The 24,709-nt window shown below is 33.1% G+C and overlaps 1 protein-coding gene across 2 annotated transcripts; it reads right to left on the bottom strand.

Annotated features, from left to right (window-relative positions):
• Positions 1–4,105: 4,105 nt before the first annotated feature.
• Positions 4,106–24,072, bottom strand: LOC106068516 (elongator complex protein 4-like). Of its 2 annotated transcripts, XM_056044841.1 has the most exons (14): positions 23,881–24,018; positions 17,559–18,775; positions 17,388–17,467; positions 17,094–17,162; positions 13,065–13,100; positions 12,845–12,966; positions 12,431–12,544; positions 10,657–10,719; positions 10,211–10,341; positions 8,683–8,804; positions 7,553–7,713; positions 6,189–6,297; positions 5,183–5,289; positions 4,106–4,295 (listed from the first exon to the last, which is right to left on the bottom strand). In XM_056044841.1, the coding sequence occupies exons 6-14, from the start codon at positions 12,932–12,934 to the stop codon at positions 4,170–4,172; spliced, it is 1,023 nt and encodes a 340-aa protein (XP_055900816.1). In that variant the 5' UTR covers positions 12,935–12,966; positions 13,065–13,100; positions 17,094–17,162; positions 17,388–17,467; positions 17,559–18,775; positions 23,881–24,018; the 3' UTR covers positions 4,106–4,169. The 2 variants fall into 2 exon arrangements, with proteins under 2 accessions (XP_055900816.1, XP_055900815.1); XM_056044840.1 differs by lacking the exons at positions 17,094–17,162; positions 17,388–17,467; positions 17,559–18,775 and having other exon boundaries at positions 23,881–24,072.
• Positions 24,073–24,709: the final 637 nt, after the last annotated feature.

Raw genomic sequence — 24,709 nt, 5'->3', positions numbered from 1 at the left:
TTGTAATACTAAAAATAGATTTAAAAAAAATTTCTGCTAAAAAAAAACGCTAACATATGAAATCATCTCTCCACATTCTGACTGCTCTCTTAACTCCCCTGTCTACATTCTTATTACTCTGATGTATAACAGTCATTAAATTACTAATTGTAATGTCATCTATAACTACTTAGCACACTTTAAACCACCTCACCCCATTGTTTCATTATGTTGTGATTTGAACAAGTGAAGGCGGGCCTTCCATCAAGCTTTTTTTTTTTTTTTAACATTTGATGACCACTAGTCAAGGTGTTGTATTTATTCTGTTTTACTTTGTAAATCATATCACAATGGCATTAGTTTTTTTTTTTTTTTTTTATTGTCTTGCAACTCTTGAAATATTAATAAACTAAATTTTCAAAATTATTTCAAGAGCTACTAAGGGAGAGAGCTGCTAACAAATATGAGGCTTTCAGTGACATATAGATATTGTCAAGAATTGGCTGGCTGGTCGTGCAGTATGTGTGCTGAACATTCGTTCAGACGTTGATTGTTAGCGGGTTCATACACTGCCTGCTGCCATCCCCTGTCATATTGTGGGAGGTTTGGACAAGGAAGTAGATTATCTTTGAAGGAACATCCAAATACCTTTCCTTACCCCTGGATGATAGGGCTACGAAGAACATCCATAATAGGCCAGATCCATCATACCACTTCCAAACTTACAAAAGAAATCTTAACGTTTCACAAAAATATTGATAGTCTTACTTCCCATTGACTTGAATTGATTAGCCCCCCACCAGCAACTATCACCAATATTATAAAATCTCTTAATAGCTTTTGAAGTACCACCTACTTAATCCAGAAAGTGGCAAGCAACATTTCTGGCAGGATGACAATGAACTAAGTTGGGTTCCTGTAAATTATAAAACCTTTTTACTTGACTTTATCCCTGGCAGCTTTGTAAAATATCAAAACTTTATTTTATAAACTATAACCAGAGCTTTGGCTCTTTTCTGTTTGGAATAACTTGAACTGTTATGAAAGTAATAGTGTCCAAGAACAATGACACAGTGAAGGCTGAGCCATCTTTAGTTTTGACATCTCTTTGAAGCTTGTTGCTGTAAATACTTTAATCATTAGTTGAAACGTCAAAATTTATCTGGTCACAGTTTCAGGTTTTTAAAGAGTGGAGCAACTGTCAGAGACCTTTATCTACTGTTGGCTTGCATGGTTAACATGGACATCACATTGAAATAAATAATGCAAGGCTTATTGATTGTGAAGTTAGCTAACAATTTTTGAATAACTTGTGATACATATTATGACTGTGCAAAAAAAAAAAATTGTTAACACTACCTTGAGCACCATAATTAGTTCTTTTAGGAAAATAAGTAAAAACAAACACACCCTTGGCACTCTGAGGTCTCCTGTGAACCTCACAGACTGTGCAACCAAAAACCATTAGATTTAAATCATACACTAACCAACAATGCTTATATACCCTCTCTATTTTTATACTGTTCAGTTTCTCCCAAATATGAGTTATGTTAGCAAAGTAAGACACTTTAATAATTTATTTTTTAAAAGACGCACTGTTAATTTGCAAGAAAAATACTCACATTTCATGAACAATAAGTAACGTCTGAAGTAAATAACCTCCCCTGCCAAAAAAACTATAAAATCATGCAGATATTTACTGTAAAGAAAGGTTACAGTTTTCAAAGAACTGAAGTATATCGCAATTAATAAAGTTGATAATGTGGCATCACTCTAACTGTATTATACCTGTGTATATATATATATATGTGCATCATAAATGGCATACACTCATGTTTTCAATTTTTAGCATTGAGAATGAGAGCGTGAAGAAATTTAATTCTAAACTAGGCCATCAAGTAATTGCACTTTTTAACAATTTTGTTTTTATGGCTTTTATAGGTTTCTTTGTGCAGTCACAAAGTCGAAATCTTTAGTATGACTCGTGTTAGTATTATTTGACTTTCTCCTTGCCATTGTACTGATCAGAAGTGTTACTGGAATATGACAGAATGACCTTTTTTTTTTTTAATGATGTTAAACTACTGTGACACATTACCTTGACTAGGTTAGGTAGTAAGTGTATATACAGTATTAACCACAAGATACTAATTAGACTAATAGTTGAGTAAGGTATACTTAGTGATGTTAGAATACAGTGATGTATCTTCTGTGATGAAACAGTTTTGTTTTTTCAAAATGTCGTAGTCTATTGATTCTTTAAGCATACAATTGAACTTAAAAGTTGATTGATAATGATTAAAACAATTTTACAAAACATTCCAACATTGTTTGTATTTATTAAGTACAACCTGATACTGTTTAAGAATTAAAAAAACTAAACATCCTCATTCAGCCTTTGGTAGTGGAGAAAGTGCAACTAAGATGTTCATGCATCAGCTTTGTTAGAGGCAACCTGCATTAGTAATTGATTAAAACTAAAGGAAATCTTGGCCAGTGATTCACATTTTACAGTATGCCCATTGTATGCGCTCTAGACTGTCATTTGGTGGTTGCAATAGTCTTGGATTTGAAATCTGCCTTCTGCCATCCCTCGTTGTCCAGCCTGCAGTTTGGCTAGGATGTAATTATCTTCAAATCTTAAGGAACATCAAAATAATTTAAAAAATTTATCTTTACAAAACATATTTAGCTATCCTTACTTCTTGTTTGCCTGCCAAAAAAAAAAAAAAGAATGTTTGAAGCAAAGTCTGTTTATCATTTGCATAACAATCTTCTATTGCCTGGGTTCTCTTGCTATGTTACGCAAGACTTTCATAGGTGTTCTGCGTAGAAGGATATTAATTTACTTTAATGCGTGAATTAATTCTTTGTTAATAACATAAATATAATTTTATTAGTTCCTCCTGTCCACCTCTGCCTTGTTGGTTAGGCTCCCAATCAGCCTCAGGCGTCTCTGTTCTAGGCAAGCCTCTCCCACTGTCCACGTCTTGCTCATCTGCATCCAAATCTTGGCGCCATGTATTTCAGTACTCTCCCCTCTTGCTCATTTCTTAGGAGTTACAGCCTGCCTTGTGATGTTGGATGCAGGCATCGAAGAGTGTGGAACCATTACGGAAAAAACGACATCAACTTTTAACTTTCACTTGCTGACTAGGCAAATATTAACTGTTTGATCCAGAATTGAGCATAAGCATTGTTTCCAGTGTAGTTTGTTACAAAACTAAACTCTATTAGATTGACAGTTGGCTTGACATGTCAACATGTACCAAGTAAGTGTGAAATTTCTATTAAAAAAATCTTATGAAAACAAGTGGTTACATAGTCACAAACTCTTAAGTATGTTAATGCATTTACTTGTCCAGCATACTTTGCTTAAGATAAAATGAAAAAAAAAATCATTTTGTTAATTGCATTGGACTATGTGAAGAAAGCCTGTTCCCCTGCTATGGATCATATGCATGTCGATGTAATTTGGGGTGACTTTTGCAGATGAGTATCAGCAACTTTAGCAGGGGTTGCTATTCCTCAAGAGGGCTCTCACAGCATGTTCTAGTTAATAAGCATTGCACATGGGAAGGATGAAAGAAGAGCTCCACCAAACCATTCTATCTGCTATGCTCTTCACCATGATTAGTGGTGGTACATTGTAGGAACACAGAGGAGTCTCTCCAGTCTCACAAGGGAGGGGGGGACGACACAAATGGTTACATGATCATCTGATTGATGGGAGAAGTCGGAACAGAGGTCAGTAAAGAATCACAGAGGTCAGTAAAGAACCAATCTCTCATTCTTGGCCTCTGAGTAAAATCATTCCCTTTGGTAAAGGGTCATAAAATGTACAAGCACAATCCTTATGGATATTCTACTAAGGCTAAGCAGAATTGACAAAAAGTATTCCACAAGGTCCAAAATGAAACAATGATGAAAAAATATTTCTGACTGGAAAAATCAGTGACTCAAAATATGTTCATCATCATTTAAAGAAAAAAAAAAATCAAAGATGGCGCTGACCAGCAGTTGAAAGTCTTGGAAGTACAATCATGATTTTGTGTTTTTCTTTTGACTCAATGACTAGAAAAATTACATAACAGTAACAAATAAAAAAAAAAACAAGATTTGTGTATTTCAGTGTAGTAAGAGACATTTATTAGCTACCCATTATATCAATGTTAAATTGTGTACGTCTGCTAAAACGATAATTTGGAGGATGATGTTGAACCACAGCCTGATGTTGGTTGAGATAACGAAAACACATCACCGGCAGACTGAGTTCTACTTGGTGTGTCGGATAACTCTGGTGGAAGATGCAGTTTCTGAAAACAATCCAAATTTTAACATTTTTATTCCCTTTTAAATACACACAACTCATATACTTCATGTGATTAGAAAACAAGTGAAATGTGTTTCAAGGTTGTAACAGAATCAGAAGACTGGTAAGAAACACCAATTGATTCTAAAACCAAATGATGCATCAGTATTGAACAAATTATTGAGCTCCATGTCATTAAGTTGCTCAAAGTTTTTTTTTTTACCTAGACTATTTAAGTCTGACCACATAATGAGTTATATTTAAATGATTATATTTATAGAGCCCATCTCCATAAAACTTAAGCATGCTCTGATGTATGGAAAGAAGATATCTGAAAGTTTCCATGCTGCCTTTTGTTTTTCCTTTAATTGCTTTTGTATAGAGGATTATTCATGCTTATACCATGCTCAGAGCGGTATGGGCCATTTCCAATCTCTTTTGTGGTCCAGTGTGTGTGTGTGTGGGGGGGATCTGGAGAATGCTTCCAAGCTGTTTTTAGGTGCTCAGTACTTTTACATTGACACTTAGTCACACATCCCTTTGGACATTTCCCTTAACAACTCCAGAGTTAAAACTTAAAAAATAATGTCATTGTCTCCATCTGAATTTAAAATTTAAACCTTCTCAGGAATACAAGTGCTCTTTGACATGATGCTACACATGCTCACTGGATCATTTAATTAAAGTAGCCTCATGAAAATGGAGAAAAAATAAATTTCTTTTCTGACTAAAGTGACCGTATCTCTTTAAAATTAAAATAATACATGTCTGAGTTTATCCCCACATTCACTCATGACATTGACAGTCCTCAGAGCCAGAAAAACTACAGATAAATGTATAGAGATGATTGATATAGAAGAATAACATTCCTAAATTGATATGAGATCTTACTTCAACAGTAAATTTCTTTCTCCGTAATTTAAAGGCAAGATCTGAGGTTTCAGGCTGTGCAGGAATGAATGAATTGAGTCGTGGGAGTTGCTTGACATGAAGAAGACCTGGTCAGAAAAAAGTGACAATGACCTAAATTATTTTATCAATAGATGAATTCTATTACTAAAAAAATGTGCATGACAAAACATGGTGAATTAGTAAAACATGAGACAATGATAAATAATAATTGACATTGATTATTAAGTAAAGTCCCCCTTTCAGACCTTGAGATCTATAGGTCAGATAATGTAAAGGTCATCTGTTTCGGTGGCCCACAGTTAACAAAGGTGTCATGTGGCCAGCACAAAGACCAGATCTAGATCTGTGTTCAATTAGTGTGTATTTAGTAATTATCAGAATAAATAGCCAGAGCTATTTCATGATGGCTGTTGTTCAGTTTTAGTTTTTAAAGGTCTAGTCAAAATCTAGTTTAAAGTTTACAATGCTTAAGGCTAAAGTGAAAGCTAGTTTACAATGGTTTTTTGATTAGTATTCTAAGTCTAAAATTTTAGATCTAGTATAAATCTATTTACCTACCTATCTGACTATCTTAGTAACTATGCCTTAACTTTTCCCCAACTAATGTCAGGTATAATTTATAATTAAGAAAAATCTTGACCTAAAAGAAGCCATAGCTAAAATGATATAGCAGACTTTCAGAAAATGACAACACCCATCTTCAGCAAGTGACTATGTCAGATATTATTGTATTTGTGCTAAGCTGAAACACTAAGTCCAGTAGTTGAAAGGTTGACTGTGGTTACATTGCAGAGATTAATAATAAGATGTTTCACTCAATGCTTTTCTTTCTTCCTACAAGAGAGTTCAACTATTTAGCATTGGAATGAGATTTATTAGAGCTTCAGGAAATTTTTTAAAATCTTTTTTCTATCTTAGTGATAATAATGGGCAGAAATGAACTGAGTAACTTGACGAGCTAACAAGTTTAAATAATTATTTTTACCATGATATTCTTTAAATGCAGGATTTTTTTCCTTGTCAGAGCCAGCAAAGCTGTCCAATTTGATAACTGTATCACAGAGTTTTGACAATTGATTGACCATAAGGTCGTCCTATTAAAAAAAAAAAAAGTGTGATAAAACACAAGTAAATTAATATGTTTTAAAATGAGGATCAAAAACAAGCCTATAATCTGTTTCAAAACAATGGACAATTGATCTTTTTATCATGCTTTCTTGAAAGTAATCTAAAACATAGGAATTTATTTTAAAAATTACATTCATGGTGTAAATAAATTAAATGCTAAGATTTTTTTTTTCATTCAGAGATTTTTTTATTTTTTATTTTTTGTAAAACAAAAAAAGGAAAAAGAAGTTTGTGCTCTGATAATTATTGGTCTTTTAGAGTTTTTAAAAATGTGTAAACAGTGATCTCTCTTTATGTGTTCTAGAACCTCCCATGAACTGAAATCAGGTGAAGTAGAAACAGTATATTTGCTATTTAAACACTATATCACGACTTTATAATCACCATCCTCTCATTTCTACATTACATTAATCTAGGTACTTAAATGTACACACATACAGTAGATAAAATACTGTCATTATAGAACAACACAGTAACAGATCTCTCTCACATACCACTGTACTAAGCAAATTAGGTGCTGGGATACAATGCAAGCGAGCAACCAATTCTGTGTTGTTTACAATAGTGAATAGGCTCTTTTTTCTCTCTCGTGCCATTAGAGAATGGAATGGCCAGGTAAACCAACGACTTATCAGAGTTTAAGCCACTGATTAACATGCACGATTAGACTGACACATAAATGCGTAGGACATAATTATCTTTTCTTATCTTCTTCTAATAAAGAAGATATGTTATATCTTATGTTAGAGTTAATATTAGTAATATATTTTATACATTTTGGGATTTTTTTCATTTCATAAAATATATAAAAATTTTACACTGAGTTAATTTTTCAGAAAATCAGTAAAATAGCAAAGAACTGTAAATTATTTTTCCCATTAATTTCTTATTTTAAAAAATGTGAAAAAGCTGAAGCACTTAGTGGCAAGGAATTACTATACATCAGTTTTTGACACATACTCCACACTTAAGTGACAATTTTCTTATTTACTATATTAGTGTCTGGGGTACCAATAGCAATAAGAAACAATCTACATACACATGTTCTATACATTTAGTTCTTCAGAAGAAATTCTCCCATTCATAAGCACTGTCTTACTGTCAAAGTGTAAGTATTAAATTCTAAGCTTCATTTCACAGCCTATGTGCAACTAACACAGACCTTCTCTCTCTCAGCCTCTCTCCAATACAAATACTGAATAATAATAGTTATAAGCTTACATGAAACAAGTGCCCTGGTAAAGTGAGCATGGCCACAGCAAAAGCAGAACGCAGGACTCCACGAAGAGCAATGAGAAAGAGTGATAATGAAGGGTCTGGTGTACCATCCGACTTCAGACCTCCCATTTCTCCCCAGAGTGGAGAGCCAATGGAATGGATACCTAAATAGGTCAAGAAATAAAAGTTGTCTGTTTTACTTGTTAAAGGTAAAAGCTATTATAAAAACTCTTATTGTACAGGGCAATAAAAAAGCATGAGGTAATAATTATTTCTAAATGTATAAAACAACACAAAAATAAATAAATCTAGTACTTTAAAATTTTTAATATCCACTGATTTTCATAAAGCTCTTTAGTTGTTTCATAGCATCAATGGATTCTGCAATTCTGTACGAACATTACAAAAATATCTTTCTCCTAAACATTATCCTTTTTATTCAGTTTTATTCTAGCCTTCCAACATTGCAACTATTTCATTGCCTGCTTCTTCAGGCTTAATTAAATACTAAAAGTATATTAAGTAAAGGTACCCATTCAGATATTCTGATCTAAAGGGGAAGATAATTTTAGGGTTATTTACTTCTATGACACTATGGTTTACGAGGCTGTTATGTAGCCAGCACAACGACTGCCTATGCGTCAAAATGCGTCAGGTATCATTAGAGTGGGATGGACTCAGGGGTGTCCTAAAAATCCCAAAAGTATAATCACAGTGAAATCAAGATTCGAACTCCACCCTTCGTTCGAAAGAAAAGCATTCTCTCGCTCACTAAATAAAATACTAGAGAATAGCAAATATCCCAATGATGAACTGCGCAGTGCACAAAGAGAAAAATCTACTGGGGCAGTTATTCAGTCTGCTTAAAATGAATTAATTCATAGAGGATTTAAGGAAGTTATCAACATTTTTCTGGGCTAATTCATAAAAAAGAGTTACTTGTTCACAAAACATCTTCCATAGCCAAAGTTTAGCTAGATGAGTATATATTATAGTTCTATTTTCAAACAAATTAATTCAGAAAAGGTCTTGTCTAAAGTTAAATACTAACAATGCAATAATGTTGTAGGATTTATAAAGAGTTGAAAAAAATCCCCAATGGTAAAGGACAAGGGAAGGAAGCCAGCACTGACCTATCCTGAGAATGTTTCTTGTATCTGTCTGCTGGGCCGTGCCAAATTTCCCAGCTTCAATTCGAGATCTGATGTCATCCAGCAGTCTGCAGTAGTGAACATTCATGTGCGGAATGATTGAGCTAAAAAAATGAAGAGAATAAATTTAACTTATATCTATTTATCTATTTACTTCTCTCTCTCTCTCACTCTCTCTCTCTCTATATATATATAAGCTAAAGCTCTAGCTAACTGATTTATGTATCAAATTCTCCCATTTATGGTTAAGGAAAAAAAATGAATAGTTAACTTGTTATTACTTACCAGGAATGTGGCACAAATAAACAAATGTTTAATATGAAACAATGCATGCTCCCTGTTATTTTATGTTATAATAGCTAAAGAGATGAAGAATTGTCAGAGAGTGTATGTAGGTTGGTTGTTGTTTTTTTGGGGAGGTTTGTTTGTGACATGAACTAGTGGGAATCACGGAGTACAACTTTTTGTTGTGTTTATAATGTTTCACATGAAAGTGAAACCTAATCGAGAATTATGGGCAGGAAATCTCATTCTGAGAGTTGACCAAATGGTCAGAAATCAGTAGACGCTATGGACATAGAAGAAGATAGAGGTAATTACCTATAGAGTAAAAAGCCTTACTAGTCATGTATTTGATATTTTCAATTGGATATTATTATTGATTTCTGTGAAGTATTATATGTGATTTCTTGATGGCTGGAATTGCCAATATATTATAAATTGTTATTTATATTAAATAAAGAATTGTGTCTGCTAAGTTTGAGTTTATTCGTGAATCTACATGTTGTGGTGATATTATTCAGTAGATCTAGTAGACATACGCAACAACAAATTTGGCGTGAAGAAGAATATTCATTAATACACAACCAACATTTTAATAATACCAGAAGAGGTACGAATATAATACAAAAAAACGTAAATTAACAAGAACTTGGCAGGGGTGTATAAGAAACAAGAATTCCTGTGTCAAAAATGCATGCAAAGCAAATCATGAGTATCAGAGATTCTAGAATTTATGAGCCAAAAATATACATGGGAAATCATTAGAAAAATAGGCATGAGAAACTCATGCTCATACAGTATTATATGAATTGGTAATAAAGTAGCTTAAAATGTTCAAACAAGAGTATATTGCTATACTGCACATCAGGAATAAAATCAACGGCTGTAGGCAGTAGTTAAAACGAGTATATATGTCTATTGCTCAGATGGCAATGTGTTGAACTTACATCACTCATAGTCCCATACTATAACAAAAGAGATGATCAACACAGAACTTCTTTATGCTGATGATTGCACCCACTTGCTCCAATGAACATGAGCTCCAGCTGGCTTTCAACAAATCTAGATATGCTGCCACTTCTTTTGGTTTAAGGATGAGTAGAAAAACAGGACCAATGTTTCAGAAATCACCCCCAAAAAATTTACTCTGTCCATCAGGTGGCAGTGAATCACCCCCTCAATGTAGTAGATCACTTCACTTTTTTTTATAGTATAAACCAGTGTTTACCTTTCTGCTGTACAACAAAGGTCCACAGGGCTTGGTGCATGGCTGATGTCTGCTGCTGCTATATTCTCTGTGCTCATAGTCTTTGTCAAGTCATAGTAATGTCCAAATTTGATATTAGACACAATGGAACTCTGAAACACATACACCCAATACGTTTAGCCTATAATGATGTGTTGCAGAATTGAATGACATTTTATGTAAAAAAAAATAAAATTGGAGATTAAAAAAAAATTATATTTTAAAAACATCTAAAAAATTTTGATATTTAAATTATGGCAGAGGGTAAAGGTCATATGGAAGTAAACTACATTTACAGAAATAAATTACTTCAACAAGTAGGTTTGTTTAAAAAAACAACAACTAATTAATTGAGTTAATAGACATCTATTAACAGATGAAAAGCTCCAGAAGGATTTTACAAACAATGTGTTTCATATGATTCCTACCTTCACTTTGGGCTTGCTTCGATAGCGCCAGGCAATTTTCAAGTTCTCTTCCTCTTGCTTTTTCTAGGAGATATATTTCCAGTTGTTATAACATAAAAAGCATTAGAGACTTTTTTGACAAGCCTTTTAAAATTTAAATTAATTTATAAATATATTATGGAATGTTGAATACATATTAATGGATGGCTGCCTGGTCGTGCGGTTTGCGCGCTGGACTGTCTTTCAGATTTATCGACAGTTGAAGGTTCAAACCCTGCCCGCTCCCATCCCCCGTCGTCCTGCGGGAGGTTTGGACTAGGAAGTAATTATCTTCAACTCTGAAGGAACATCCGAAACATGCACAACATTTTACAAACAAACAACAAACCATTGTTCTCAAGGGACATAATTTGTGAATGTTTTGTACTTCTAAGCCATTTGAGCAACAAACAGTGTATTATCTGGTTTTAATTATTTCTGTACCTAATTTATTTCCTAAATCACACCTAGAATTTTATGCTCAAATAATCATAGGATCACAATGGCAATTGGACACCTTGATGACCTGCTGACCACTGTCAAAATTGCAAACTAAAACTGTATGGCCATATCTTGAGATGCAGACCTTTCTGCAGGGAACAGCACCAGGAAAAAGAAGAAGAGGGAGACAGTGCAAGCAATGTGAAGTCATCAAAGAATGGACTGGCCTGACATTGAAAGAGATTCTAGTCAAGGCAAAAAGCAGAAATGGTTGACAGATCATGCATGTGTGATGCCCCAGGTGTGGTTCAACATTTTATATATTATTGCAACTTCACTTTTGTCTTCTGTCCTGAAGCATCTCCATATTTAGTAATTTAGTGATATTAGCAAGATATGAAAATGCTAATGACTTTAGAGCATTAGTTGAAGGGTGAATCTGTTTAAGGACAAATTTTTTTTTTTTCTTCTTCATCGTTCTCATTGTTATGTTGGAGTGTTCATATGACTAGACCAATACATGAGATGAACTGCGCAGTGGTTTCCAAATCAGGGAGCTCTCCATATAGTTTTCTTTCTATTGGGGTGATTTGGGGCCAATGTCTTATACGGGCCTCTTGGTAGAGAGAGCAGTTTTAGAGGACGTGGTCGGCATTTTCTGGTGATACTCCACATGGGCAGATTTCACTGGTTCCAATTTTGAGCTTCCGGAACATGTGTTGTCGCATTCTGTTGTGTCCGGTCCTGAGTCGAAAGATTAGACGTTGGTCTTGTCGGGATAGCTTATAGTAAGCATCATCTTTCTTGTGATTTGGATGGGAGCTCGTCCATTTCTCATTTATTTTATCTACAATTAATTTCTTCATTTCTTCTGGATAGAGTGCAGAGTTTACTTGTGAGTTTGTTCTCCCACTCTTGGCGAGTGTGTCAGCCTTCTCATTTCCTGCTAGTTGTATGTGAGCTGGTATCCATTGAATAACAGTTTTTTTGCTGTTGTGGTTGAGCTTTGTGAGTGCTGTTCTGAGGTTTTTAATATAAGGGGAATCAGAGTTTTGCAGGCTTTGGACGGTTGTTTTTGCGTCTGTTAGAAAGACAATCTGACTGTGAGGCGAACTTGGATGATTTGCTAGCATGGTAGGACAAATGATATAATAAATCAAAGTGGAAATTTTCACTATTCATATTACACAAAGCCTTCAATCTAATGTTAAACTTACACTCTCTTGACATCAGACATTAAGTTTAAATAGTACACAATACATGAGTTTAGCTTTGAGGAAAAAAACAACAACAAAAGAGCTTATCAAATACTAACAGTTTTGTCCTCTGATGGTTTCAAATCCTGGTTTTGGTTATGTGACACTGCTGATGAAGGAGATTCTTCTGTCTTGACACTAGCAGTAGGATCTTCAAGAGGAGCAGGTAATTCCTATATAAGGCATATCAATTAATACAAGTTGTCAAAGATTATACAAAAAACAAGTGTACTCAGCTTATCTACATAGAATCACCAACAAGGCATAGTTTACAATTTAATTCGTTTAAGTAAGGGCTCTCTATCTGTTAAGACTAATAATAATGACTTGTCCGAAGCTTGAGGAATGTAGTATTTTCCATGCGACTAATATGTATCCCCTTAAATGTTAAGATTATAGACTAAACAAAGAGCTTTATTTCAATATTTTCTAAATTAAAGACAGCTTTTTATATTAGCAATAACTTCACCTACCTCGACAAGTTTTATTGTTTTTTCTTGAGCCGAAGATAAAAATATGGACTGCTTTGTCATTATTCCTTCAGCAATGAAATACTTCAACATTATCCTTGCATAGCTGCCATATACATCCTCGTCTGCAAAAGCATTTAATTTTTCTTCAATACTGTAGCATTTCTTTAAAACAATACATTTTTTAAAAATAATTTTTAGTTGTTTTATAAATGTTACTCACCCACTAAAAAAACAGTGCCAACTGCGAGTCCCCCACCTAAAGTATAAAAAAAAAAATAAAGTCAATTTGTTTCTTTCACAATCTCTGTATAGATCTAGAGGCTTTAGGGGTGTAGCTTTGTCAAGTGGTAAGCTGCAATGAAAGTCAGTATTTTACATGGAAACAATTGTTTTTCTTTAAATAAGATTAATTTGTGGCCTAAATTGTTTGAGGGATGTCAATTAACAGGACATTAATTTGACACCAATGAGCCACCTATTAATATTGCAATGTGTTTAAATCTTTTCTTAGGAATTACAGATGTCTTTATCTTCTTATCTTATATAATACAGACATTACTTCAAAAAAGAAGATGATTACATCCTACGCGTCATGCATTTAGTCATGCATATTAACCAATGAATTAAATTCTGCCAAGTCACTGGTTTTCCTGGCTAGCTCAGGCAACCCATTCCATGCTCTAATAGCACTAGGGAAGAAGGAGTATTTGTACAAATTTGTCCTAGCATAGGGGACGAGGAATGTGCCTTTATCTTTGTGTCTTTCAGAGTATTTTATTAAATTTTGTTTTTGTATTTGAAGATTATGGTTCAGTGTTTTATGTATAGTTGCTACTTTACTTTTGAGTCTTCTGTCCTGAAGGCTTTCTAAATTTAGTGATTTTACTAAGGGTGTTACTCTAGTCAAATGTGAATATTCATTTGTTATGAATCTCACTGCTCTGTTTTGTGTCTGTTCCAGTTTCTTAATGTTTTCTTGAGTTAAGAGGTCCCAAACGGAGGATGCATATTCTATTATTGGCTTAACCAAGGTCTTTCACAGAGAAGAGAAAGTGGCAGAGGGTAAGGCTAATGTTGAAATATAATAAATCTAAGCCTATCCATGTTTTAAATCAAGTTGTGCATATTGGCTAGAGACTTAAAATTCTGCTAAGTCATGTGTTTTCTTGACTATATCAGGCCACTCATTCCAAGCTTTAATGGCACTAGGGTACAAGTGCACTTGTATGAATTGGTCCTAGCATATGGAATAAGAAATGCGCTTTTATCTTTGGACTTTTTTAGAATTTTATTAGGTTGTTTTTGTATTATTGTGAGTTATGCTTTAGTGTGTTATGTATGATTGCAACTTAAGTCTTCTGTCCTGAAGCATCTCCAAATTTAGTAATTTAGTGATTGGTATCAAGATATGAAATGATAATGATTAAAAAGCAGTACATGGTTCTTGTGACTTTATATTGGTAGCATTTTAAAGAACATTTCCCAGACATTAAAATATCATACAAAACTAAATGCCACAACGGTATTTATGTGAGCCAGTAATAGATCCATTAGGTCTTTAGTCTAGTGTCTTTCTCTGTATCCTATGTTTTCGTTAAGTTATCTCCCATAAAAGAAGCTTTTTTTTTATCAAAGACAACTTTAACTTTAAAATCTTCTCCTTCATGGTCAAGAAAAAGTAAAATCTCTTTTGTTATTAACTTAAAGATAGTTGTGGAGTCCGATCTTTGATTGGAAAAGTCTATTACACATAGGTTGGGCCTGCATTCTCTACATTTGCCCAGAGTTTTCTAACATGCTTCTTTTTTCGGCTATACTTGTTACTCATAATCTAAAACACTGACACTTATACAAATAATCAGAATCATCATTATGCTACGTAACCTACTAATTTAGATACAGCTTGATATATGCTTTCCAATTAACAGTATACCAATTTAATGGTGCTGAGTAAACTATGAAGGAAGTTATTACAATTATAGTCATCAAAATTTGGCTTTTGTTATTATAAAAAAAAAAATGTATTAAAAAAAAAAATGACTGATTAACTTAAAATGAGTGTATCTTAAAAACTACTCTACATATGGTGAAACTTCACTTTGATACTAGGTCTTCTTTTATATTTTGATTAAGAAACTAAGGTCCAATAATAAAGTCTTTGGAAAATTCATTAACATGAGAGAAAGCACACAAAATCAAACAATTTATGTAATATAATCTTAATAAGAACCAAAATTTGACAAATGTAACCAAATCTGACATTTTTGTTTTGTAAAAGTTTATTGAATATAACTGCTTTTTTTTTTCTGAAAATTAAAAATAATTAGCAACAAACTAAAACTGTTAGTAAGTAAGTAAGTACACCAGGTTGAGCTATATTCCAAAAACTAAAAAAAAAAACAAAAAAAAAACCCCAAAGATAAGAGATTATAAAAACATGACATGTGAATACAAAGCTAATGGTTAAGTGCGCTTGTAAGATCAATCTCTGAACTTCAAAACATGTACTTCAAAATAAATAAAATTCCTGAGAGGGATGTTATTCAAGAATACGTTGAAAAGATTGCTTCCATCACTTCAATGATACCAAGTGGTCAATAATCTTAAACAGTCTGAAAACCATTTAAAATGATGCTCACACCATTCCACATTACATCCAAGTTATCTGAGTCCAAAGCACCATTCAAGACAACTTCATTGTTGTCAATGATGTCTGTAGAGAAGTCGATAACACTGAAGTCTGCAATTGGGTGACTCATTTCAACTTATTTACTATCATAATATTTAAATAGCTTCCCTTTCAGACCTTGGACTCTATGGGGCAGATTATGTTATGGTCATCTGTTTCTATGGCCAATGGCTAATGAGCAGGGTGTTATGAGGCCAGCACAATGACTGGCCCCTTAACTTTACCCAACTAAAGTCAGGTACCCATTAGAGTTGGGTGGACTCAGGGGCTCCCTAAAAAATCCAAAAATTAAAAATCTCATTCTTTAGCGAGATTCGGACCCAGGGCCCCAGGTTCAGAAGCCAAGCGCTTAACCACTCAACCACAGAGCCCCCATCATAATATTAGCATCACCCTTAATGAGAGATAAACTTTTCCTGCGACATAATAATGAATAAAGATGAAACTCATGAATATTCATTGATATTCATCAATATGTGTCCTCAGTGGTAGCCCATTAACTGTGATGCCTGAAAAGGAGATGCCTTCTCTTAAAGAGACAGGTAAAGACAAAGTTTATCTGAAGTAAAGTTCGGAAGTCAAGCACTTAACCACTCAGCCACCAAGTTCCCCCTTTCAGACCTTGTGATGTAAAGGTCATCTGTTTCTGTGGCCCATGGTTAATGAGGGTGTCATGAGACCAGCACAATGACAATTCACCTTTACTTTTCCCCAACTAATGTTAGGTACCCATTAGAGCTGGGTTCAGAGGTGCCCAAAAGTCTTTACCAGGATTCAAATCTTGGACCCCTGGTTCGGAGGACAAGCACTTTACCACTCTGCCACCATGCCTCTGGTGTAAGGCTGGTAATAAAACCAATAGTGATAAGCATCAGTCTTTCCTTGGTGTACTTCCATTGCTCATTCCCCTATGCTACTTCTTTTAATGACAGTTTGGCAAGTAATGAACTTAAAGATATTCTTTTTTCTTTTGGCATTCTTTGCTCTCTAGCAGCTCCATAGTTTTTATTTATTCTAAATTTTACTTTGCCATCCATAAACCTTGTTGTTACATTTTTTGATCTAAAACAGTAGGCAACATGCTTAAAGACTTTTCACTGTACATTTTATACAAAGGATCAAATAATGTCTTAAGCCTGCAGAAATATAGCATTGATCACCTATCAAATAATTTTTCAGCATTTTAACAAAAACCTTTCTAGAACCTTCCGCAAGAATCATTCCAAGGATGAGAAAGAATTCATCCACATCAACATTTCTCTGGGCTTTGAGCACGGAATCATAGTTGTCCAAATCCTTGCCAAAGACGTCAACTTCTTGTTGCAAGAAGGCAGGGAGGGTTGTGTACAAAAGTAGTTAGGGTTTCCATGATCAGCTTCAATAATGGTACCTTAGTTGTGAAGAAAATACAATAAACATGCAAGTATTTGAGTTTTGAACTTTCTGTCTTTGAGCTCTAAATTGTAAAGTATTGTTTTTATAGGACAATCTTTCTGTACTACACGGAGTATACCATGTTCATTGTAACCTATTGACTTTGCTTTAGTTGCTTGTACTTACCTTTTTATAATCTTCGATTTTTATAAAACAATGTCATCCATGGACCAGTCAAAAGCTCCCCATACAATCCTGCAAATTTATATATTTATATTTTTATTATATTACTAATTTATATAACATCAAAAATGTATATCATAATAATAAATTGTAAAAACTGTTTAAAAAAAACAAAAAACAGACAAAATATTTATCGCATGCTCTCCATGGCTATTGAATAACAGGATTCTGTAGATCCCATAACACTGCCAGTTATAAGGAGCTATCAATGAAGCAGTTGTCAAAAACTTCACATACCAACAGATGGCAATAGTTGGAACTCCTGAAATCCATAAAAACTGTTTGAAACCAGATGAATCCCCTGACTTCATTTATACCTAAAAGAAAGAAAGAAAAGCTTGAATGCAAATAAAAGCAAACATAAATACAGCTATTATTTACCAAATGATGAACTGCTTTCAACCTCACCTTAATTTAGATCAGATTAGCAGCATGTCCCTTTCATGCATAAATCTGGCAGCTCGTCTGACACTCTGCATAAAATTGTTAAAGAGACACAAGCCACAATGCACTCTAACTAAAAGTTTGCACAACAGTTGGCTAAGCTCATGGCTGACACAGCTATTAAAAGGTGTCTTGTGTGTAAGAGTGCTTTGAAATATTTGTTGAAACATGTATACAACTAAATTTTGTTGAATGTTGGTACACGCTGAATAAAGTAATGCCATGCTTTTAAGCTGTTTCCAATGTGTTGTGTACAATCTAATGGTTTCCCACCAATGTTTCTATATATCAAATAAGAATGTCATGATTGTGATTTGTGAACCATATGCACAATTTAAGCCATGCAGTGTCTTGTAGAGAAATGTTAATCTCATTGTGGTGGCATCCATCAATATTGTGGTATCCCAAGCTATAGTAGCTGCTTGTTCTGCTTAGACAAATAGATGTTCTGCTATTTACAAATCTGGCTTGAGGCCATTTTAATGATTTACTATACCAACAGAGCTGTAGTATTGGGAGCAGGAATTCTAATGAGGTTACTATTAGTCGGTACTTTCATTATGTAATCAGCCAAGATTCTTGCTTGCTCAACATGTACTTGATTTAATAAGCAGAAGAAATGGCATTTACGAGTATGAGCGTCATATGATTTTTGCGAAGAGTGTTTATCAATAGTCCTTTTAGCTTAAGAAATATTGTCTTTATCCTTAGCTAAAAGCAAATTCAAGGGTTCTACTTCATCTTTAGCTTTTTGAAGATTAGATTCTTTTTCCTGTGATATTTATTTAGCCCTTTAAGCTTTTTTTAACTTGCTTGATCAGAGATTTCTGGCTCCATTGTTTTATTGTGCAAAGTCTATTTCACTGTCAAAATCCTTTTCAAAAAAATCTTTAAAAGTATTCCAGATAATTGTAATTTTCTTTTTTAGATTTTGCACATTTTGGTGCAAATGCCTCAACTTCATGCTGATTTTGTTAAAAAAATGATTTTGGCTCATTTGCTGGTCCTAGCTTTCAAAATGAGACTATCACTTTTGTAAGAAACAGTTTCTCAAGGTTCTTCAAATTATAAAAAAAACGAATAAATGTCATTTTTTTAAAGGTGTTTGTAGATGTTATTGGCCATCCCAAATCTACTCATTATGCAGTATCAGAAAGTTATGCAATTTGTCATGTGATTGGCTGCAAAAAAAAAAAAATAAATCATTATTAGATCAGCATGAAGTTTTACTTATAATAATAATAATGAGAAATCAAAATTAATATTACATAGAATCTAATTTGATAAAAACTAGAAATAAAAACACTCAAATTTAGCATTTATTTATTATAGCCAAGATAAATACTAAGAAATAAATTATGCTTACTTATAAGATAAGAACAACTAACAAATGTTTAATTTAAGAAAAATAATTCAGAAACAGATTTACATGAATTTCTATATTTCATCTGGATTTATTAGGATTTCACATTAAAAATTTTCAAACCTTTCTTTTGAATTGGAAAATATTTGTCTACAATAGACTGTGGCAGAAAGAAAAGGAAAAAGACCAGAAGTGCTGCTGATGGCTCTAAAATTCTAAAAATAGATTTTCTACATTTTAATTAACTTAAAACTTTTATATAGCACTACTTTCATGCTTCTAGCATGCTCAGTGCGTATGGTCCAATCACATTTGTGGACAAGTGCTGGTGATTGGGGGGGGGGGGGGGGGGGTATATGGGAGAAGTTTTTCCGTGCTGCCTTTAGGCGCTCAGTAGCCACAACTCTGCTTGAGCCAGGTGTCAAGCCAAGCCAAGTTCAAGTGTACTTAGCCTCTCGACCACCCTTCCCACAAATTAAAATTAAAAATTAAAATCTAAGAAATGCACCATAATACAAAGCTGAAACTTTGCATAGATAAGCATATTTAGCTAAATATACTTAGCTCAATGTACTGAACTCATTGGGCCAAATATATTTATTACATTTGTCTATCTTTAAGGGTCATTTTTTTTTGTTTAAAATATCAATCTTTCTTTCATAAGCTTTTTAAACTTCTATATCAAATCTTTTTAGTTCCGTGGTACACTTTAATGAAATTTGAAATGCACTCCACTTAACATGAGACATTGTTGAAATAAAATGGGTTTTTGTATCTTGAATAGACAGAAAATTATAAAAATGTCAACTCACCTTGGAAATCCTAATAAGAAAAATATGGCTGACAGGAGTCAAAAAACAAAATTATATCAATCAATGGTCTTTACAAAAAGTAATCACAGTAAAGTGTTGAAGTCAAGTACAAAATCTTTCCACTAAATGATGCAACTAAAACAAAATCTAGTGATATGTTTTTGAGATATCTGGGAGAAAAAGAAACTGATGTAGGTCAGATTTATTGAAGTACCTACTGATAGCTCCATGCAGCCATGAGTTTGTTTTCTCCCAGACAAGTTGATTCTGCAGGGAGCTCTGAAGAGTACAAGGTGTACTTTAAGATGTGAAACTTAAATCGTTATTTATGGATATTCCACTTTACTAATAATAGAAAAGAACAAAAAAAAATATTTCCTGCTACCTGCTTTTAGCCTTGCAAAAACCTTTGTGATAGTATTTTAATTTTCAAAGCTAATTCTGCTTTAAATGATAAAACTTCCAAAGCTGAAAGTCTTTCCAGATCCTTGTATTTATTGAATTACTTTGCATTTGTTGTTACTTATGAAAAGCATAGACTGTAACTAACAGTACTGTTAACAACATTAGAATGACCACATAAATATTGTCATAAATTTCTTTCTCTTTTTATTCTGTATTGGAGTAGCTGCTTAACAAGTTTAATGAAATTGGGTAAATTGAGTTTTGTAATCATTTCTATAATTTGTAAGGTTGAAAGTCACTGATCTCACCCACTCAAAGGAACATTTCCTCATTTTTGTACTACTTTTTAACTTACTTATATGAATATCATCTAATAGAGAAAACAAAAATGTTCAAATTTTTAAGGACATCATTGGTGAATCCATATTGTTAATAACAGAATAATTCATATTATTGCACAGAATCCATTTTGTTAATTACAGAATAATTCATATTATTGCACAATCTTTGTCATAATAGCCCTAATGGTTTATCAATGCCTTTATAAATGCTTTTTTTTTAATTGAACAGTGTTAGAAAAGCATTCTCAAATCCAGTTTTTCTGTATTGTCTGTATTAAACAATTAAACCCAAATCTCAATGGACTTGTAGAGATTCTAGATCTAGGTCTAACCATTAATGTCATTATCATGATCTATAGAATCTATCATATGGAGCTATAAAAATTGAAACATAAAAATGGAATCTATCTACAATTCTACTAGATTCTAGATCTAGAGACATCATTATGTGTGTGTGCAGAACTGTGATGTTACTAACTTTATACTGATAGTGATAATATACTGAGTATGCTATAGACCCTATAAGTTCTAGAATCTAGATGTTTTATAGGTAGTAGATCTACTTAATCTAGTTAACTAATGGGCTAAATGGCTAGATCTAGAATCTTAGTGAATCTAGAATTCTAGAATAATACTAATACTATAGTCTAGATTCTAGATTGCCTACCTAAAAAAGTCCAAATAAGTAACACTGATGGTCAAAATGTGCATTTTGTATATAGTAGCACTATTGCAAGACAAAATTTTAGGAGTTTTTTTAAGGATGAAATGTATGATGTGTGTGTATATAGGCCTATATATAAACACACAGATATTATATACAAATCTATGCTTTTATCAAATCAATTATTGCTACTTGATTTTGGAAATAATAAATAAAAAAATGAAATATCTTGCCAACATCCCAACCAGAACAGAAACTATGTCATCAGCTGTCCACAGAAAATGTAAAAATGAAAGTTATCTTTTAATCATGTAACAACTTGACTGTCATCCCAAAAACTACAAACAACCATTTTTATTTTCAAAGATTTATTAAAGAAAATTACAAATGGTTGCTATTTCATTTAATTCAACTCTGGCTTTTACAACTGAAATAACTTCTAAGGACTTTTCACAGCTGTGTGCGAAATATTTTTATTACAGTAGATCTAGACTCTTGATCTAAGTCACTAAAATTCGCAGACTTTTCACGGGTGTGAAAGAATTATCTTCGCTAGATTCTAGTGATTTAGCCATTTACTTAGTGTAAGTCTAGATTCTAGTAGATCTAAGTCACTAAATTAAGTAAATTTACGGCCTTTTCACGGCTATGTGCGAATTATCTTCACTGAATCTACCGTAAATCTAGACTATTCTAGATTCTAGATCTAAGTCACTGAATTTGAGGACTTTTCATGCAGTGTGCGAATTATCATGATCAGGTACTTCGATAAACTGACCTAGATCCATTTTTTTTTCTCCCAAAAAATGGCTGAAAAGTGTGTCAGCACATTTTACCCTTTTTTTAGGGGTGGTCATTTCCATCAAAGTTTTAGCATATTGTATTTGATTTGAGGACTAATTATGATTACTTTTTGTAAACATAAGATATCAGAGATCATTTTTATTTGCTTTTGAAGCCAATCTGTTAAATTTTTCTTAACAAAAGTTTATGTGAAAGTTGACATTTTTACAACTTTTTTCCTATAAAAGTTACAACAATGCTGTTTGCTACAATAATTTATCATATTATGAAATGTGTATATTTCAAATTTCATTAAATTCTCTTGGCGCACTTTAAAGATATTTGATATTAAAATTAACAAAGACAAAGAAGGGTAAAATTTTCTTTTTTAAATAAAATAAAAGTGTTTATGGTTACAACAATCTCACTAATTCTATTGAATTTAGCATGTTAATATATATATGTGTGCTAAGTTTGAACTTTGTAGCTTGGCGCACTCTTTAGATATTAATTTTCAAAGTTGATGGTTAAAATCTATTTTTAGTAACAACCAACACTGTGATTAACTGGAAATGGTCAATTTCTGTCTATCACGAGCTATTTTTAGAAGCACACATAGGAATTTTTCATTTAGATTAACTTTTATAGTGTTTGAATGCTAGATTATGGAGAGGGAATGTGTCTTTATTATAATGACTTTGTAATCTGCAAATTTTAAAGTAAAAGTTTAATTACTTTAAAAAATAATATTAAATATTAAATTTTTTTTTTCATATTTTTAGCTCAGCGAACTAATGATTAATTTTTTTTTCTGTGTGTTGTTTTTTTCTATTAATATACATGTAAATTAATAGTTAATAAATGAGTACATTATATTTTTAAAATGATGAGCTATTATTGCACAAAAATTCAAGTAAAAAATCTTTTAATAACTTCTAAAAAAATCGCAAGGTTTCTTTTTTATTTTATTGTCCAAAGCAAGAAATTTTTCATTTACAATCTAATTTTTAAAGCATTTAAATTAAGGCATTTTAAAATGATTAATTGCCAGTGCTCTACAAAAAGGTTTAAACTGTTTTTTTATGAAGTTTATGAAACTTATAGTCATTAAATTTTAGGAAATATTTGTCTGCGCAGTGCTATTTTCATTTATAATTTATAAGAATTATCTATCTGATGCATATAAATAGCTATTTAAATACAGTAGAATTATAATTAAACAAAATAAAACACAATACAGATCTCTGATTTGTTTTATTTGTGATTTTTGGGCTCATATGAAGATAAAATCACATATATTTTTATTTTTTGTCGAAGACTTTTTTTTATATATTAATTAACTTTTTTTCAAAGATTTTATTGCTTGGTCTTATTTTTTTCAATTTATTTTAACAGAATACTGGTTAATGTAAAAGAGTGTGAAGTTTCAACCCCATATCTTTAAGACTTTTTACAATACAGTTAATTTAAGTTCAACTGTCAGTTGTTTCGGTCACAGATTTTTTTTTGATTTACAAAGGCTAAAGAAGGCTAATTTTTGGCCACTAAAAATTTAATAACTTCCCTCACAATTAACTCAGCAATATAAAATTGGTATCATTGGAAAGCATTTCTCAAGCTCTATCTAACTAAATAGGTTCCATTGCCTCATTGCATTGTGATCATTTTGAAATTTTTATCGAAGTACCTATAATATTTAAAATCTAAATCTAGGTCAAGTATCAGAGTAACAGCTGAGTATCTTACTAGATCTATCTATTATTAGTATAAATATAATCATTAATCATGATCAAGCCTGGGGTGACCATGATGGGCATTGGGCTCAGAGTCAGTCACTGAATCATTGGGTCATTGCATTTGCAATGATTGCCACAGGCACACTACACAGCCATTGCACGTAGTCGTAATAAAAACTCACCAACAACATTATCTAAAGAAGGAATCCCTGTTGAGATGAGAAGTTGATTGTTATATAACGAAGGTCTTGTGCCGGGTATTTGTCCAATTTTAACTTTGGCTCTTTTCTGAAAGCTTGAAGTTACTTCTCTTTTGTCCATTGTGATTGTCTATACGGAGTATACGACACAAGATTTTGTTTACAAATTATCGATTATTTTTCCTTATCTGAAAAGTCTTTTATCGTTTACTTTTATATTTATTATTTTTAGTAGTAGTCTCCCCTGCTTTTGTGCTAAATTTGCGTGCTTGAGACATATCTTGTTGATGTCCAAGAGCTGAGCCGAAGGCTCTTCGAGCTCTAAGTTTGAAAAAAAACCTGTTTGGACGCCAAACAGTAAAAAAAAAAAAAACCTGTGAGAACACAGTTCTGTTTGAGAGAGACCCGAGTCAATGCCTATATAAAACATTGCTGTTTCAAATGCCTTTGGCCCCCGACGCATGCTTGGCTGCACATGGCCGAAGGCCGAGGGCACCGGGAGCCTCCGCCATTTTCCTTCGTTGTACCAAGCTAACTGTGCGGGACCCGCCATTTATGTAACGGTCCCTTTGAGGAACAGCGCATGGATGTGGGACGTGTTCGTGGGGACTTTTTTACAACCCCGCCCGTGCAAGAGGTTGACTCTCGTCTACCCGTGGGCATCCCCACGGGAGTTATGTTTCGCCATTCATTTAGCCTAGCTACCCCCTCAAGTAGCCGTTTCCACCCAGGTGCCACGATGAGGCAGAACAGCGTACCCGGGTGAGACATATCTAGAGTCAAGTATAGTTCCATGGTCTAGCTATAGAAA

This window comes from Biomphalaria glabrata, chromosome 10, assembly GCF_947242115.1.
Source record: "Biomphalaria glabrata chromosome 10, xgBioGlab47.1, whole genome shotgun sequence".
In the NCBI taxonomy this organism is placed as follows: domain Eukaryota; kingdom Metazoa; phylum Mollusca; class Gastropoda; family Planorbidae; genus Biomphalaria; species Biomphalaria glabrata.
The sequence above is the reverse complement of the archived record's forward strand: the minus strand, read 5'-3'. Positions and strand labels throughout refer to the sequence as shown.